The 18,231-nt window shown below is 42.7% G+C and overlaps 1 protein-coding gene across 1 annotated transcript; it reads right to left on the bottom strand.

The window, feature by feature from the left end:
* Nucleotides 1-378: 378 nt before the first annotated feature.
* C4H6orf58 (chromosome 4 C6orf58 homolog) lies at nucleotides 379-16,634 on the bottom strand. Its single transcript, XM_061626086.1, is given in 6 exon segments — nucleotides 379-790; nucleotides 9,489-9,619; nucleotides 10,636-10,820; nucleotides 12,638-12,724; nucleotides 16,287-16,373; nucleotides 16,376-16,634. Coding segments are annotated over 6 exon segments (792 nt in total). The 3' UTR covers nucleotides 379-747.
* Nucleotides 16,635-18,231: the final 1,597 nt, after the last annotated feature.

Raw genomic sequence — 18,231 nt, 5'->3', positions numbered from 1 at the left:
GGTCTTCATTGTTTCAAGCCATCCTAATGTGTATACATTAACGGGGTGGAACAGACATTCTTATAAATGATAATAGTAACAACAATGTGAATGAATTAACATGGATCCAATCAAGCTCACGAAAGGTGACCTCTCCCCTGAAATTTATGTAGGCAATAAGAGAAAGCAAAATCTGCTGTAGCTAGACTTAAATTCCTGATGGCGCAATCCCATGCATGCCTCATCACAGGTAAAGCCCACTGAGCTCAGAGACTTACTCCTAGGTAAGCAGAACAACTTATCCCGCCCCCCCCAAATCTCCTTTCAAACCATTAAGGCAAGCGGGGGGGGGATATTTTTCAATGCCTTGGCACAGACAAATCAGGATTCAGTTTCAGCTTGATTTTTATTTATTTATTTATGGTATTTTAATATTGGTATTTTATGCAGATCTACTCAGAATTAAGCCCAAACTACAGTTCCCAGGATTCTTTGGGGAAATTCATGCGCTTTAAAGTATGACATGTACACAGCCTAAATTGCAGCCTTAATCCCATGCAGATATACCTAAATACGAAGAATTGATAACATGAGTCTTCCAAGCAATTTTGAAACAAATGCAAGTAGTAAACACCAGCCAAACATTAATTCACCACTGAGCAGACCATTAAATTAATTATTTGTGTGTGTATATAAGTGTGGATTTCCAGAGATCGGATACTCTAAAACATAATTTCAATAAGTCTGCGGCCGTTTTTTCTTCCTTCTTCAGTAGACATGGCCTTTCTCCAAATGAGCAACAAAAGGTTTCCTGCAAAAGAAATGTGCTATTAATTTATGCAAGGTAAATTCTTTATTGTGACTTTAAGCCATAAGCCTTTTGCACAGATACAAATACACAATTTTGTTAAAAATTCATACCGTTGTGGAAAATATCAGGTGACTATTTTAAACTAGGAGATTTTATAACAAAGGATTCTCTCAGTTTTTGAGCAGCCAAAGCAAAGTTGGCTGCTGCAATGATCATTGAATTAAAATTATCACATAAAAGCATGTTAACCAACTCCCTATCGGAGCAAGGAGCTAAAACATCTAAAAAAGACGATAAAAACTTCCGTCCAGGATCCTCATAGAGTGGGCAGTGAAGTAAATAATGTGCTAACTCCTCTATGGCCTTGCAGCCGTACATACATTGGTGTTGGGTCACTGGTATGCCACTGTATCGGCCTTCTAAGTAAGCTGTAGGCATAGCCTGAAAACGGAGGGCAGTAAATGCTCTTCTAATATTAGCTCTGTCAAGTGTGCCCAAATAGTTAGACATAGAATGATTGAGTTTGAAATAGGGATACCAGGATGAAAAGGGAGCTGTCACTATGGACATTCGGTCTTGGCAAGCATCGTAGTCAAAAAACCAGTTTCGGAGGGCAACTCTATTTAATTCCAACAATTTGGCTTGGGAGAGTTCATATTTAGAAAGTATTGTCTGGCAGTCTGTTGCTCATCCACCAGACCGCTTTTGTTCATACCAGCATTGTTTAACCAAGGCTGAGTCATGCCACTACCATATCGTTTATGAAGAAATTAAATAAGAAGGGAGCAAGTGTGCAGCCTTGCTTCACCCCTCTATGGACTGGAATTTTGGGTGATAGAGAGCCATTTTGGTCCACTCAGGATAGGGCTGTCCTGCCATTGCAGTTAGTCATTGATCCTGAACTTCTCTGCCCTGCCTTGGGGAGGGTGTTTCACAGTCAGGGTACTGTCACAAAGCAGACTCTGTGTTTGGTAGTGACTTGTCCTTCCACTGGTGATCATCCCAAAGCAGGCGAACAGATCACTCTTATATGACAAAGCAGACAGCGTCAGGTATTTCAAGGTCTACGTTTTCTTACATTTGGGCACAAATTGTTTAGGGCTTTGCAGAATTTTGAGGTCACCTTGGCAAACTCTGCTTAGGAACCTGGCCACCATATTCTGAATGACCTGAAATTTCCAAACTCTTCAGAGGCATAACACGTTGCAGAAACCTAAACTGGCTGTTATCATGGCATGGAGAACAGTGGCAAAATCAGATTTTTCCATGAGGCCATGCAACAGGCTCACCAACCAAAGTCAATGAAACGGAGAGGTGCCATGAAGAGAAAGCTGTGAGCTCAGGGCCACAGGCTTGAGAACACAAAAACAGGGGAAAGAAAGAGCAGTTTCTCATTAGTCTTTTAGACTGATCCAATGTACTGCTATGCTGCTGCCAAGAACCAGAGGCTTGCCTCACACAAGGGTGAGATTATTCCATTTCTTTCCAGATAAGAGATAGAAATGTATTGAAATGTACTAACAGAGAAATGTAACCTGTCTGATGTTGATTCTTTACAATATAACTTCACCATTGTTACAATGTAACTTGATGTCTAAGTCTGAATTAACAGCACATTATACTTTAAGATAGGTTACCTATATATTGATGTCTAACATGTAATACTGACATATAATATATAAGAAAGCTGAGAGCTCCATTATGAGCTACAACCAGTCATGACTTTGACCCTGACCTATATGATTCTGATTTACTGGCTGAAGCCCGATAAACATGTACTTGTATGAATGAAATGAATGTATTATATATATATATATATATATATATATATGATTTATAAAGATGTTCCGCTATTGAAATCCCATTACTTTTCCTGAGATATCCCTAAACCTTTGTATGTTATTTGGTGGGACCTCGACTGTAGTTCGCCTAAACAGACCTAACTGCTGGCAAACCCTGTGGAAGCTCACATTACCACAATGTTTGTCATATAAGTTGTCTGTATAGATACAGACTAGGAGAGTACACAAGAACCTTCAATCCTGTGGGTGTACAAGAAAGGGACGGTTCAAGGCCATTTCAGGTGGCACCCCAGAGGGGACAAATGGACTCATTTGAGGAAGACGTACCCTGAAGAGGAAAACAGACAAATTGCAGATAAATCAGGTTTTCCTCAGTATTTGCTCTACAAGAGGCAAGAAACCATTAGAACAAATATAGAGAATTTGTGTATCTTCAATCTGACAGTATTGAGAAGCAGGGTGAATAAAGATACCCCTGGATCTCACGGCATGACAAGTCTTGAGAAGACACACATTTCAATCATGGCACAGCCATTCATTGATAGAAAAGGCTGATCGGCTGCCCCCTGTGGAATCAGTGAAAGTTATGGTATATGGCATAACGAAGAGCCTGTTGAGAGGACAAACACTTATACTGGCAGTATATACAGTGCTGGAATTTCAACTTGTTGACCACACTTGAGCAGAACAATATGAGACTGTGTGAGCTCAAGCACAGAGTGATCTAACTTAGATCCTCCTGGATGAACACAGAAGGTTCGAGAAGAGAAGCTGAAGTAGTAGAAGTGGAAAGACTCAATCAAAGTCATGGAGAAAGAATCTGTGTTAGATAAGCTCAGAGTATAAAGGATGTTGGCTTATACCTTTAAGTATGGTTAAATACCTAACGGTCTCCCGTCTATAATGGCATGATTAAATGTGCAATAGAGATGGCCATACATATTGCATCATACATGCCGCACTTACATGCAAAGGCATGGAAGTTGCCTCCATGTGATGAAGTTAACCACTCTTCTATGAGAAAGAGTACATAATAACCTGTGTTGCTAATCTATTTGGAATCATATGGCTATATCCTACCAGGCCCTTGGAAGCTGATCCCAAGATGAGAGATCTCACCAATCTCATTGAACTTGCAATTCCTCAAAACCTTGCTTTCTGATCAAGGGATATGTTTGTAACTGTGCAGCAGTAAGCAAAGGAGAAAGGCATTAAACGAGAATTCTATTTGCCGTTCCACCCTCAAAGTGCACAAGGACGATACATGGGAAAACTATGAGATGAAAATGAACTCTTGCCATGTGACTAAGCAATAGACCAAAAGTGGTGCAGCCTAGTCCCACCTCCCCCCACCCCATAACAGCCCTGTACAGGTTAAAAACTATTTTCACATTTGCTCATTGCATGAATGACGTAACATCCATTTTGTCCCTGAGTATTCGTTTTAGTTGTTAAAGGCAATAAATGAATAAACAAGCATAACGCTTTAAACTTTTTTTTAATGGACAGCCTATCTGAAGCATTTTTAATTTCATTTATCATATGTATAACATGCCTCCATAACAATAAATTCTCCATGTGTTGCACGATAGGAGGGGTTGGAGGAAGGGATGGGGAAGGCTGAAACTGAAGCTGTGCTCAGGTTGCTGGCATGCACATCTGCCATACATTGGGAAGGCAGGAGGGATTAGGGTTTCAGGACTGGTCATGGAACGGAAACAGCCTTGGTCGCTCTGGTGGATGATATGAGGAGGGCATTGGATAGGGGTGAATACACCTTCCTTGTCCTCCTGGACCTTTCAGCGGCTTTCGATACCGTTGACCATGGTATCCTCTTAAATCGCCTAGAGGGATTAGGAATAGGAGGCACTGTTTTGCAGTGGTTCCGTTCCTATCTCTCGGATAGGCAGCAACGGGTGGCATTGGGAGATGAGGTTTCAGACCCTTGGCCTCTTCATTGTGGAGTGCCACAGGGCTCTATCCTCTCTCCCATGCTATTTAACATCTATATGAAACCGCTGGGAGCAATCATCAGGAGTTTTGGGTTGCAGTGTCATCAGTATGCTGATGACAGTCAGCTCTATTTCTCATTTAAATCCTCACCGGAGTTGGCTGTGAACACCATGTCCAAGTGCCTGGAATCCATAAATGGATGGATGGGAGAGAATAGGCTGAAGCTGAACCCCGACAAGACTGAGGTATTACTTGTGGGAGATAAAAGGAAATTAGGAATTACTGACCTGATGCTTACTGGGGTAAATTTGCCCCTGAAGGACCAGGTCCGCAGTCTTGGGGTCATTCTTGACTCCCAGCTGTCCATGGAGGCTCAGATTACAGCAGTGAGCCGGGCAGCTTGGTATCAATTACATCTGATACGGAGACTGCGACCCTATCTTCCTGGTCATCTGCTCCCCCAAGTGATACATGCCCTGGTCTCCTCTCGCTTAGACTACTGCAATGCGCTCTACGTGGGGTTACCCTTGAAAACGGTCCGGAAATTACAGCTGGTACAGAATGCGGCGGCACGCTTGATCACGCATAGCCGTCGCTGGGATCACATTACCCCAGTGTTATTAGATCTTCACTGGCTACCAGTTGTCTACCGGGCCCAATTCAAGGTGTTGGTGTTGACCTTTAAAACCCTATACGGTTTCGGCCCAGTATATCTGAAGGAACGCCTCTAGAATCACCGATTATGCCGCCTGACAAGATCAGCCTCGCAAGACCTTCTCTCGGTCCCACCTGTGAGAACAGCCAGGCTGCTGCAGACCAGAGAGAGGGCATTTTCTTTTGTGGCCCCCACCCTCTGGAACTCCCTCCCTTTTGATCTCAGACATGCTCCCTCCTTGTCCAGCTATCGCCGAGCCTTGAAGACCTGGCTGTTCAGGCAGGCCTACAAGATTGAGACAGAGTAATTTATGAATTAAAGGATGGTTTTTTAATTTTAAAATTTGATGATGTTATTATATATATATGTATTGTTTTATTCTTGTTGTTCGTCGCCTAGAGTGTCCCTAACCCGGACAGATAGGCGACTGAAAAATAAAATTTATTATTATTATTATAATCTGGGCTCACCCCTTTGAAGAAAAAATCAGAGACAGATCATATGCCGATATTAAATGAATGTATGCACCCGAAATCAATATTATACAGCCACAAGAGTGCCTATGTACTATAGCCATCTCTGCTATCTTTTCGGCACCTTTTGAAGACTTTCCCTTCCAACAAGCCTTTTAAGTTGAGACCTATCCCAGTCTGCATCTGTGTTAGAATTGCTTTTAATATGTCTTTTAATATCTTTAACCTTTTTTTAAAGAAGCTTTAAAAGTTTTTTTAAAATGTTTTTAATGTTGTTTTGTTTTAATGTATTTTAAGGTCTTTTTATGATGTTTTAAAGTGTTTTTAGTGTTTCTGTTTGCTGCCCTGAGCTCCTGTTGGAAGGAAGGGCAGGGTATAATAAATAAATAAATAAATAAATAAATAAATAAACAAATAAATAAATAAATAAATAAATAATAGCCAGCATGGATTTTTCGCATTCCACAATGTTAAATATAAAATACCCCCATGACATTCTGATGCTTCCCATCAGCTCATTTCAAAACAAAGGTTTACAAAACTTATAGTACTGAACTCAGAAATGCTTGCTTAACAACCCTCTAAATTTCCGTGGTGATACACAAAACAGAGAGAATTGAGAGTTCAAAGTGTAAGCAGAGAGAGAAAAAACAGACCCCTGTTGCACGTTTTTTCTGTCAGTGTTCTCATAATTTGTTGAAATTAATTAAAATTCAGCCATCTTCACAGAGTATCTATAATCCTATTATTGACCTTGGCCATAGTCTGACCTTCATCTTCTGGAGTCTAAAAGTTAAAAAACTGCTTGGCCAATTTTTAATTAATTTAGATATTTAGCATTGGAGTCAATGATAACCCTAGGCATGCTCAGTAAGAAGCAACTGTCAGTGTTCTAAAAGCCAGACTCACAGCTGCTGGGCTTGCCTAATCAGGGGGCCACACCCACACCAGGCATTTATTTCATTTTAGACGGTCATAGCTTGCCCCAAAGAATTCTGGCAACTGTAGTTTGGGAAGGATCCCGATAGCTGATAGGAGACTCCTATTCCCCTGAGAGAGCTCCAGTGGCCAGAGTGATTTAACAATCAGACACTCTGACTGAAGCTCTGTGAGGGAAACAGGGCATCTCCTAGCAACTCTCAGCACCCTTCACAAACTAGACTTCCCAGGATTCTTTGGGGGAAGCCATACTGTCTAAAGTAAAATATAGGTCTGGTGTGGATGTGACATTGGACAGATTTGAAGACTACATGTGCCTGCTGTAGAATAAAAAGGTGGGGGAAACGCTGAAAAACAATGATAATGTTTCCAGTGTTTTCCTTTTGGAAATGAAAGGGGCTTTCTCTCTGCCCAGTGCCCACCTATCCAATCTCCTCTCCTCCCCTCCTCCTTCCTCCTTCCTCCTTCCTCCTCCCCATTCTGCCCTCCTCCTCCCCATTCTGCCCCTCCCCCAGGTCAGTTTCACCTATCTTAAGCATGATTGCACAGGAGTAAATCACACTGAACTCAAAAAGCCTGCAAATGATCAAACCTGCCCTCCCCTCCTCCTCCCTCCTGCCCCTCTTTTCCCCTCCCCATCCCCTTCTAATCCCCTCCTCCCCCCCTCCTCCTCCCCCTCCTTTTCCCCCTCCCCCTCCCACATGGTCAGTTTTATCTATCCTAACCATGATTCATGGGAGTAAATCCCATTGAACTCAATGAGCATGCAAATGTTCAGAACTGCCTTTTCCCTCCTTTCCTCTCTCTTCCTCCTCCCTTCTACCTCCCCTCCCCTGTTCCCACTTTCTCCTCCCCTGCCTACTCCAGCCCTTGCTCCCTCTTCTCTTCCTCCCCCCTCTATGGTCAGTTTTACCTATCCTAAGCATGATTGCATGGGAGGAAATCTCATTGAAGCCAATAAACATGCAAATGATCAAACCTGCCCCCTCCTGCCATCCCCTTCCTGCCTGCTCCCATCTCCCTCCTCCCCTCTGCCCTTCCTCCCTCCCTTCTCCTGCCCTTCCTCCTCCCCCATCCCCATCCTCTGTGGTCAGTTTTACCTTTCCTTACCATGATTGCATGGGAGTAAATACCACTGAACTCAATAAGCATGAAAACGATCATTCTATTCTCAGCAAACTTGCACACGATCCCATTTCTTACCTCTCAGATTAAGAAGCAGAGAAATTCACTAATAGGCAAAAAACCATTGCGGTTAAAGAACGTACCTATAGCCAACAGATATTTCTATCAAACGTTAAAAAGCAGGGAAATTGGGCAGCTATAGTGAATGCACCAGGGGAGCAGGAGACCTGACCTCCTCTCTGAGATGATGCACAAATTTGTCAAAACGCAAACAAAATTTGGATTAGTCTTTCACAGTCCAATCCACTTGCTGTGTAGCTTGGAATAATTTTGGTAGCATTTGGTAACAATGGGGTCAATCTACCTATCAGTTGCAAAACCTTTCTGAAGCTGAATTTTTTTAAAAAAAATGCACTGGAGCTCATCCTATGAGATTTTAAAAGAGGTGGGGTAACAAATGTTGTGTTCTCCCCGTTTTGAGAAAAGAGAGGTAAAGACACATTGGAACTGGCATAACATTAAGTGTGTCTCTACCCTGACAATGGGCTATGTGCTTGTCCAAAACACCAAGTAGAAACAGCACTCGATTTTGCCTAGATGTGAAATCTGCAATGGAAGGGGCTCTGTCTGCTTCCAAAAGGATTTGTGGCGGCAAGCCGGTCTGAAAATAGTTGGTAGTGTTCTGATCAGTTGGAAAATGTGTGGCTCCAATGAAGTCAACAGTAGTGGCCCAGTCTTTCCCAAATTCGCTTTCAGGACCACTGAGGTACAGCAGTCTGAAATGTGAAGGGGGAGGAGGAAAGTGAAGGAATCAGTTCAATCTCTGTCAATATTATTATTAATATAGTATATATCTTGGAAAGTTGTTTGTCTGCTCACTAGGGATTTGGACGCCTCTTAAGATACTGTAGCCAAATTTTACATGGTGCTTCCTGGGAATAAGGAGCAGGTTTTTGTCTATGTTTGGATAAAATTGGATGTGAGTTTGAATCAAGGTAGCAGACTGAACCCTTCAAAACGTCATTGGTTTTAACCACTGATTTCAAAACTTCCTAAAGTGCTCATGAGTAGTGCTATAAAAAGGACAAATCCTAGCCCACCTCACTAAAATATTCATTCTGCACCTAACAGGGTAAATAGCTGCTGACTTAATATAAGTGAGGACAGTTTCTCAGAGAGAGCTTGAACAATGAATTGTACCTCATTGGAAGTTGCACTACTATCTGACAACACATTGTACTGCTTGAAGGATTTATTTATTTATCTATTCATGTAATTTTTAATTCTACTTTTCTTCCCACAAGGACTTAAAATTACAAACACAGCAAAGAGTGCAAACACGATAGAACACAAATTAAAAACAAAACATAATATATAAAACATAAACACAGCAGCAAACAGCCAGACCTGGGTAGGTGCACTCCTCCAACTATGTGCCAAAGGCCTGAATAAACAGAAACGTCTTTAATTGACCTTTAAAAAGGATCAGGGAGAGGGAGAGCCCAATTTCCCCAGGAAGGGAGCGCTACATGAAGGGCGCTGCCACAGAGTGGACATAGGACTTGCCACTGCCCCATGGACCATTCTCGACAGAACCATAATCAGAATCTCCCCTGCAGATCTTAAAGCATGGGTTGGATATCTATATCTATCTATGGCCAGTTGAAAAAAGCAGCTTCTCACATCTATAACTGAATCTTTAGTGTACACCACAGGGAACCTGTGAAAAGCATTTGATAGCTTTAGCTTACCGGTTTCTAAACTTTGGACGTGCATAAGCGATGCTAAGAATGTGAGCTTTCCATATGTAGTTCAATGCTTCAACTTGTGAGAAGGAATGGGCTGCAGGTATTTCAGAGCTTGGTGTAGTTGATAAAAGGTACTAGGAGAGGAAACACATGTGCATGTACACACACACACAGTTAGAACGATCAAAAAAGTGAAGGGCTCATAGTTCAGTAGTAGATCATCTGCTTTGCACGCAGAAGGTCCCAGGTTCAATCCCTGGCATCTCCAGATAGGACTAGGAGAGAACCCTGCCTGAAACCCTGGAGAGCTGCTGCCAGTCAGTGTAGACAGTACTGAGCTAGATGGAACACTGGTCTGACTCAGTGTAAGGCAGCTCCCTATGTTCCTAACTTGTAATTTTATTTTTGGAACCAAGGATTCCTTTCAATGATTTAACAATGGCTAAAGTAGGTATGGCCTATGGCCATACTACCCTGAATACGCCCGATCTTGATTGATCTCGGAAGCTAAGCAGGGTTAGTACTTGGATGGGAGACCGCCTGGGAATACCGGGTGCTGTAGACTTAGAGGAAGGCAAAGGTAAACCTCCTCTGAATACCTCTTACCATGAGAACCCTGTTGAATACATCCAAAAAAGATTAATAGGGTTGCCATAAGTCATAATCGACTTGAAGGCACATAACAAAAAAGTAGGTATGACTCATCATAATGCAGGTGGAAGTCATTGTCAAAAATACTGAGCTGGAGGGATGACATTTCTAACTCGGTATAAGGGATCTTCCTTTGAATTTCCTGGGTTAGTTTTGCTATCTATATAGGTGAGCTTCTTCCTATTCAGATTGTCTCAGCAATGAACTGAGTTGTTACTGTTATTTTTTTAAAAATGGAAATAACTTAGAAGCCACCCAGCATTTGCTGAATGAGGGTGAGGCATTATGCTGGTGGCATTAATCTAAAGAAGCAGAAGTGTACTTCTAAAAATGAAATGATTTTCTTTAGCCATTTGAAAAAGTCCTAAGTTTTCTAATAAATAAAGCAGGTGAGCAGAGTCAATGTTGAAGTGTGGAAACAATAACCTTATGCCGAGGTTAGTGAAAAATGAAGGCAAAAGACCCACTATTCATCTAGTAAGACAGACAACAACAGTACCTTGAAAAACGCCCTCCAGGTAGCCATGAGTTGTGGTGCCTGGGCATTGCATTCAGCAACACTGCGGCAGAAGTCAGCTCTTCTATCACCTGGTGGCAGCATTTCTACCTCGTATGCCAGCTCTCCAAAGACGCCACTTTCCAGTGCCCCCAGAAAGGGTACAACTGCTAGGTAGTAATTCATACCTGCAGTAATGGACAGTAGCAAACCTGTTTTAGAGGAATGTCTGGGCATATGGAAAAGCAGTCAAATTATTGGATGTTTTGGTATATGAAAGTGATGTGTTCATGCACCCTGATCTTATGCAGGTTTAGGCAGAACATAAGGGCCAAACTAGGAGGACATAATTCATGCAATTAGAAACGGGGTGAACGGCTTTTAAAAATGAACTGGGGCCCCTCAGCTTGCTATTTATGTGAATGGGGGCTTCCCCCCCAAATGTAAATAGCAGGACTCGGAATCTAGATCAGTGTCATAGCAGCAGCAACGGCTTAAAGCACCTCTGCTCCTGTGCCAGGGTTGCAATCTGAATTGGGCCCTGACTTCTGCAATTTACTTTTACAGAATAACCCAAGCCCCTGATCTACTACACTGGATGGGATTTGGCTGAGGCAGTGGTGTCCCTCTACCCCACTCTGCCAGCGGGAGGGGGGGGAATTAAACCAGAGGCCAACGGAAGCTGCTGCCACAAGTGTTCCTGCTGGTGGTCGCTGGCATACACCTTTGTCAGGGGCAAGGAGAACATGAAGAGCAAGCAGAGATGGGTCAGCCAAGAATCGGCTGGATCCTAAGCTGGTCCATTAACTAGCAAAGGGCCCAAACCAGACCTCTCCGCTGTGCCAGCCTGGAGCTGGTGCAGCAAACATGCAGGATTTTCTCCTCCTGGTGAGCAGTGGGATTCTGCTGCTTCATTAAAGCCCACCGCAACCGACCACGGATTTGGATTGTTCCCTAAGTCTGTAAAATATTAAAGATTCTTGGTATTTAGTCAGGGTCACTAGTGGAATGTCCAACATTTTGCTTTCTAGACAAATAATGGTGCACTTCTTTGGTTACATGGGATTCAGGCTGTGCTTCCATTGGATATGAGTTCTGCCACTCTTTCTATGGAGGTTGGAAGCAGTTCCCATGATGCCAATCATGATAAAGCATAGATTGTTTGCCAGTTGTGTTCAACAACTTTGGGGACATTTATTTGGGGACCCTTCAACATCCCCCCACCTCCCACCCCACTCCAGGCTGACCCATTCTGTGTTGCATTCTACACTCTTTCTCTATTCCAATTTCTTCTTTCCCCCTCTATTCCCCACATTCAGGTCAATCTGAAAAATAAAGTAGGGTTACAAAAGAATTCAGGAGCTTGGTCTGCCACGGGGTAAGCTTGTAGAGGGACCTAGGGGTTGATGCAGAAATTCAGTCTGATGACCAGGGAGGGAGCAGTGTGCATTCCCACCAGGCTGCTCCTCTCTCCCTACCTCAACGCACACCATACCGGGTCTGCTTGAACCATTTCCCCCTTTTGCTGCCCAAATTGGTGGGATCTTCGGAGAGGGAGGAATATTGGCTTGGGAGATAAAACCAGGCCCCAGAATTGGAGGATAGATGCCCCCGATGTACAGCAAGGAGGACTGTGCTCTAAGCCCACTCTCAAGGTCATGCCTTCCCCCCTTCAAGTCACCATGTGTTGTGCGCTGTTGTTTCAGCAGAGAGCCCAATGTGCAAGCTCCAGCTCATGGGTAGCAGTTTCACAAAATCAAGATATCTGATTATTTGCATGCCCTGATTGCACAGAGCCACAACCTGTGAGCAGGAGCTGATGCATTGGGCTTTCTGCTCATACACCCACGAGCAACATGTCATAATTGGGGCAGGGGACGAATATGACCCTGAGGGGGGTGCTGGAGGCATGGCCTCCCTCCTTGTTCTACACACTTATGCCCTACACATAATGCATGAATAGGGCTTTAGTGTTATGGAAATCTTCATGCATGAAAATACTTACAAGCCCACCAGCTGTGGACAGATATGCACAGGTTGTCTCCATCTTTATGGCCGCATGTTGTGGCATTAGTTGGATCTCCTAGTCTGCCTAGAAGAAAACCAAATACATTCTTACATAAACTTGTATTTGTATAGATCAGGGGTGGAAAACCATTTACAGACTGAGGGCTGCATGTGCTCATGGGCAATCTTCGGCTGGGGTCACGGTGGGGGTAGAGGCAAAAGTGAGTGGACCCACCTAGGCAACTCTGACCTTTTTATAAAAGGCTACATTCCAGCCATGGAAAAAGCAGAGGTTTCTAAAAGCATTTGTCTTCCTCCTCCAGCCAGGCAAGGAAGTGGGATTTTCACAATTCAAGAACACATCAGCCAGACAGATGAAAGCAATTGAGGAGAAGGGTGCGAAACAAGACCAGTGAGGGGTGTAGCCTGGGAAGTGTCCTGAGGTCTAAGGCTCTCCATTCCTGGGACAGATTGCAAGGAGTTGTTACGTATGACACACAGGATTTTGCTCAGAGGACAACTACTCTTTGTAATCACCCTGTACAAATCACCCTATACTTTGAGCATTAGGGAGACTTTTTTCAGGAGGCCTGGACATCTACATAAGATGGTCCTGGCTAACATGGGGTGTATTTTTCAGGTGCTGCATTTCCCCAACTTTTCCTGCTCAGGCTGTGAACACATTAGTCACCAGAGCAGAGCGTTTCCATTAGCCGCACCTCGAGGGGGAACGGGCTGATCTGCTGATGAGCTGTGAAATCTGTTTGAAGCTGAATAATAATAATAATAATAATAATAAACTGTCAAGCTGCTCCTACCACATTTTATAGTAAAAAGGAGCAGGGTTTGACTAGTGTCATGTGCCCCTGTTTTCAGAAGAGAGAAGTGGAGATGCACTGGAACCGGCAGAACAGTGAGTTCTACCCTTACAATTGCGTCTGGTCTCATCTAGCAAGTTGGTTGTTATATGCCTTCAAGTCGATTATGACTTATGACGACCCTATGAATCAGTGACCTCCAATAGCATCTGTCATAAACCACGCTGTTCAAATCTTGAATCACAAACTCAGAAGCTTGACAGGTGGAATGATGCCTTGTCTCCCAGAGTGGAACATTGTGCTTGAAAATATAAAATTAACCTAGTGCAAATTTCCAAAATTGTCAGTATTGCTTGGAACTAAAGAGGTGGGGGGCAGACATAAATAACTGTGGTTCCCAAATTTTCTTTCCAGGAACCATGTGAAGTTTGTGGAAGGTCTTGGTGGATCACTTAATGATATTTCTGCTTATTGTAGTAAATGTAACGTGCTCTGTGAGATGCTGTATGAGTTGTAATTGTATTTTTACAGACAGGCCATGGACTATCTGAATGAAGCTTGGGAACCACCAATGGTTCATGGACCACCATCTGAGAACCCCTGATCTATAACATCTGGCAAAATTCATTATTATGGCTGCAGAATTCAGTGTATGCTTCTGAGCTCCAGCATTAGTTCTCATCTGCATTTCATCTGAGTCTCTGTGCTGCCTGGGTAAATGGGATAGGCTGTCTTTCCATACCAACTGACTCATTCTTGTCTGGATAGTATGTGCTGTATGTCGTGCTACCATCAAGCAGCAGGACTGTAAACACCTCTAATAAACTTGTATGTTACTGTGCAGAGTAATTTCTATGCTAAAAATCAAGGACATTGATTTGCATGTTTGCCTATTAATTTATGCCCAATTGCATAAAGCACATGATGGCAACACTTAGGCTGTAATCCTATATCAACTTACCGAGCAATAAGCCCCATTGAACACAATGGGGCTTACTGTTGAGTAGACATGTACAAGACGTGTGTGTGCGCATGCACACGACTGGGAAGGATTATACAGGCAGTGTACTGCAGTACTTTATGGACATTCTCACACGGATCTGGGTCAATAAATTATACTCTGGGATACCTTGTACTTTGCCCTGGGGCTGCAGAGCTAAAAGACACCACCCTCTGATCTCTGCCATCCACAAAGGGAAGACCAATCCAGCCCCATCTAAGGAAGGAGAAACTCTTGCCCCCTCCCTGCTGGAAAGACTATGCAGCTCCAACGGCCAGTTGCCCGGGGACTCAGCAGAAGCAAAGGAAGAGGACAGTGACCCCATCCTTTGACCACAGGAACAAGAGCCACTAAATGCTGTTCAAATAAGAACCACAGCACAGGAAGATCAGCCTGGCCTAAAATGGACATATACATTCTTATAGCTTTTATACCATTTTTATAGCTTTTATAGTTCTTGTCTTGAAGAACTGGTCTCCCTCTTCTCTCTGGATGCTAATTTATAGATATATGTGGATGGATGGTATTTTACAAGCATGGCAAGAGGCTTACACATGCCCTCTGTGTGTAACTAGAATGTCCAGTTTGACAACAAAATATTCTTCCTAGTTTTAGTTCAGCTCATATGCCATGAACAGGTGGCAATCTCTCAGAATGAGATTTGGCAATCGAGGCTGCCATTCAGGAAAACTGAGAGTTGGTAGTTGAACAGTCATATATACAGACACACATACACACACACACACACACACACACGTACATGTGTGATCTACATCTGTCTACATTTTCTTTGAAAATGGAAATGGACTGCCTTCAAGTCAATTCTGACTTATGGTGACACTGTGAACAGGGTTTTCGTAGTAAGTGGTATTCAGAGGCGGTTTACCATTGCCATCCTCTGAGGCTGAGAGGCAGTGACTGGCCCAAGGTCACCCAGTGAGCTTCATAGTGTATGGGGATTCGAACCCTGCTCTCCCAGATCATAGTCCAATAAACAAACCGCTACGCCACACTGGCATTTCTTTAGAGGGTCTTAAGATGGAAGTTGAGAATCCCTGTTTTAGCAGAAACAGCTATTATGTCTGATTTTGTATACACCACCCTTCCCCAACTTGTTCACCATCATATATATGACCTCGGACAACAACTACCATCATCCCTGGCCATTTACCACCTGGCTGAGGCTGATGGGAGTTGTAGTCCAAAACATCTGGAGGGCACCAGGTTGGGGAAGGTTGATATAGGCTATTGTTAAGGTGGCCAGGTGAAAGAGAGGGTAGTGAAAAAGAGAGAATTTCAGCAGATCTAGGTTATCAGTGCCACCTGCTGAAATTCCCTGTTCTACACACCTATTAAAGGTACAGGAACCATATCCTCTTTTTCACCTGGCCCACATAATAACAGCTTACACAAAATTAAGCATAATAACTCTTTCTATACGTGCAAAAGCACCTGACAATACATATCTACTCAGAAATAAGTATGGTTGAGTTCAATGAGGCTTAACCACAGGTAAGTGGGTGTAAGATTGCATCCTGAGTTATTTCCTCAGCCAGGTTTATTTCCATCAGTCTTGAAAATGGAAGGGATGGGACACTTTTAAATGACCTTCAGGACATTTGCAGGGAAGAATCAACAGACCTGAGAAGAGTTAAGCATCCTTCCCTACAAATGATCCCTGCCCAATGTATGTGTTACATGACAAATATGAGGCCAAGAATTTTGAGATTATGTGTCAAAGCCATAATTCAAAATGTTTCTTCTGCTTTTAGAACAATAGACAGAAATGGCATTCTTAAAGGCTTAGACTGTAAATAAATTGTTCATACCTGTAATGTATTGCCAGCCATGCTGCAAGGGCAATCCCCATAGAATATTGTCAGGGTCAGCTTTTTTCGTTCTAAGCACAGTGAAAGAGACGTAGCTTGAAGCAAGGTCTTATGCATTCCCAATCTCTCTGAGTTATTCCAAGGGTTGATGGATATTTTATTGCCATGTACTGGAAAATCTGCTAAATTTTCTGGTGCAGATTGCCAAAGTGGAGGGACAGCATCATTCTGCTGTCTTGATTCTGGTTCTTGAGCTATTTCTTCAAGGAGTGCTAGGCTGACACCAGTAGCAGCAAGAAGGAAGATGGTGAGATGCCGAAAATATTTTATCAGGAAAAGGTAACCCATGTTGTGCAAGACAATCCTGTCTGTGGACTTCGTAAAGCATGAAGCTTGTTTTTAACATGTAAAGGACCAGTTAGAACGTGACACACACTCCCTAGGTCAATCTCTCTCTCTCTATCTTTTCCCCACCCTCCTCTCTGTTCCCTCCACCCCACTCCCACTCCCACATCCAGGATTGTATCTTTTATGAGGTGACAGTGAATTGTATCCAGCCCAGTTATTGCTTTTGGGCTCAAGACATTGTCAAGAGCACGTACTCATACCAATAGTAGTTAAAAATGTAGAAAAGAATAAGGAACTGGGAGTTTGCGACCAAAATAAGCTTTGGACCATCACATATTATACACCACACATCCAGGATTGTGTCCTATACAAGATGGCAATGAATTGTGTGTGGCCCAAAGCTTTCTTTGGACTGTCGAGAATATGCACCCACTCCAATAATTAACAAAATGTGTTATTCTCATGAGTATACACACTTGACAGTGTCTTGAGCTCAAATAAATATCGGACCAACAGATTAGGGATTTTCATCCCCTGTCCTGGTTTCTCTCTGTCTGCTTCCATGTCTCTCACAGGTGCTTAAGCCTTGTAACTCTCCCAAGGCCGAGTGGGGAGTAGGGATGTCACACAGTTTTACTCTAAGAGCATGCAGATATGGAAATAATCTCCATTCATATATTCGCTCAGTGTTCAAGAATGGAATTCCTTGGTGAATGTAATCTACATCCATTCACAGCTAGTTGTGGTCTAAATCTGCAGATTATGCCTAATTAATGTATTGTTTCACATGTTGCTTTGTTTGATGTTTCCTATTGCTTTTTATGATGAAGCTCAACAGAGGTTTAGAAACCTGTGGAGAGATTTATTTATTTATTTATTTATTATTTCAATTTATATACCGCCCTTAGCGAAATAGCTCTCAGGGCGGTGAACAAACAAAATAAAATACAATATATCATAATAAAAATACAAAACATATACAAACAAACAACGAAAAGAGATGAGTGCTTTATTAAGGTAATGAATAACATATGGTATTTGTTTTTGGCTGAGAGAATGTCTTGCCAACTGGCAAGCGTTCTTTCCAATTCAGAGGCAATAAACATGCAGGTAGGTGAACGTCAAAGATTTTATTCAGTAGCAGACAAAAGGATACAGACAGCAAAATCTACTAAACTTATTTTCTCCATTCAGTTGTCAGGAATTCCAAGCGATCGACAACAGAAAGACCCCAGCTGATGGCAAATATACAGCACCTTACCAGTTTAGGTCTGCGTCAAAGTTCACTTGGGCAACAAATCTTGCAGACTTATAAAATTAAAAGCTCCAAAGGATTCTCAACAACCACCTCATCAATCACACCTGTCATGATGGTCATGTTTTTGCTTGTTAAGCACCTTTTTGAAGTTATACCAACTTAACTGTTTGCACTTAGTTTGAACCAACTTAATTAGTTGCACCTAGCTGGAAGATCAGGTTCCCAACCCTTATCAATATTTATAAATATTTTTGCAGATGAGCCAAGAACATCAACTATCCACCCTAACTGATAAGGACTTCTCCTAAACTTCAAGGATGTTGTCCTGAAGAGGTGGCT

The sequence above is a fragment of the Rhineura floridana genome, chromosome 4, assembly GCF_030035675.1.
Source record: "Rhineura floridana isolate rRhiFlo1 chromosome 4, rRhiFlo1.hap2, whole genome shotgun sequence".
NCBI classification, from domain to species: Eukaryota; Metazoa; Chordata; class Lepidosauria; order Squamata; family Rhineuridae; genus Rhineura; species Rhineura floridana.
The sequence above is the reverse complement of the archived record's forward strand: the minus strand, read 5'-3'. Positions and strand labels throughout refer to the sequence as shown.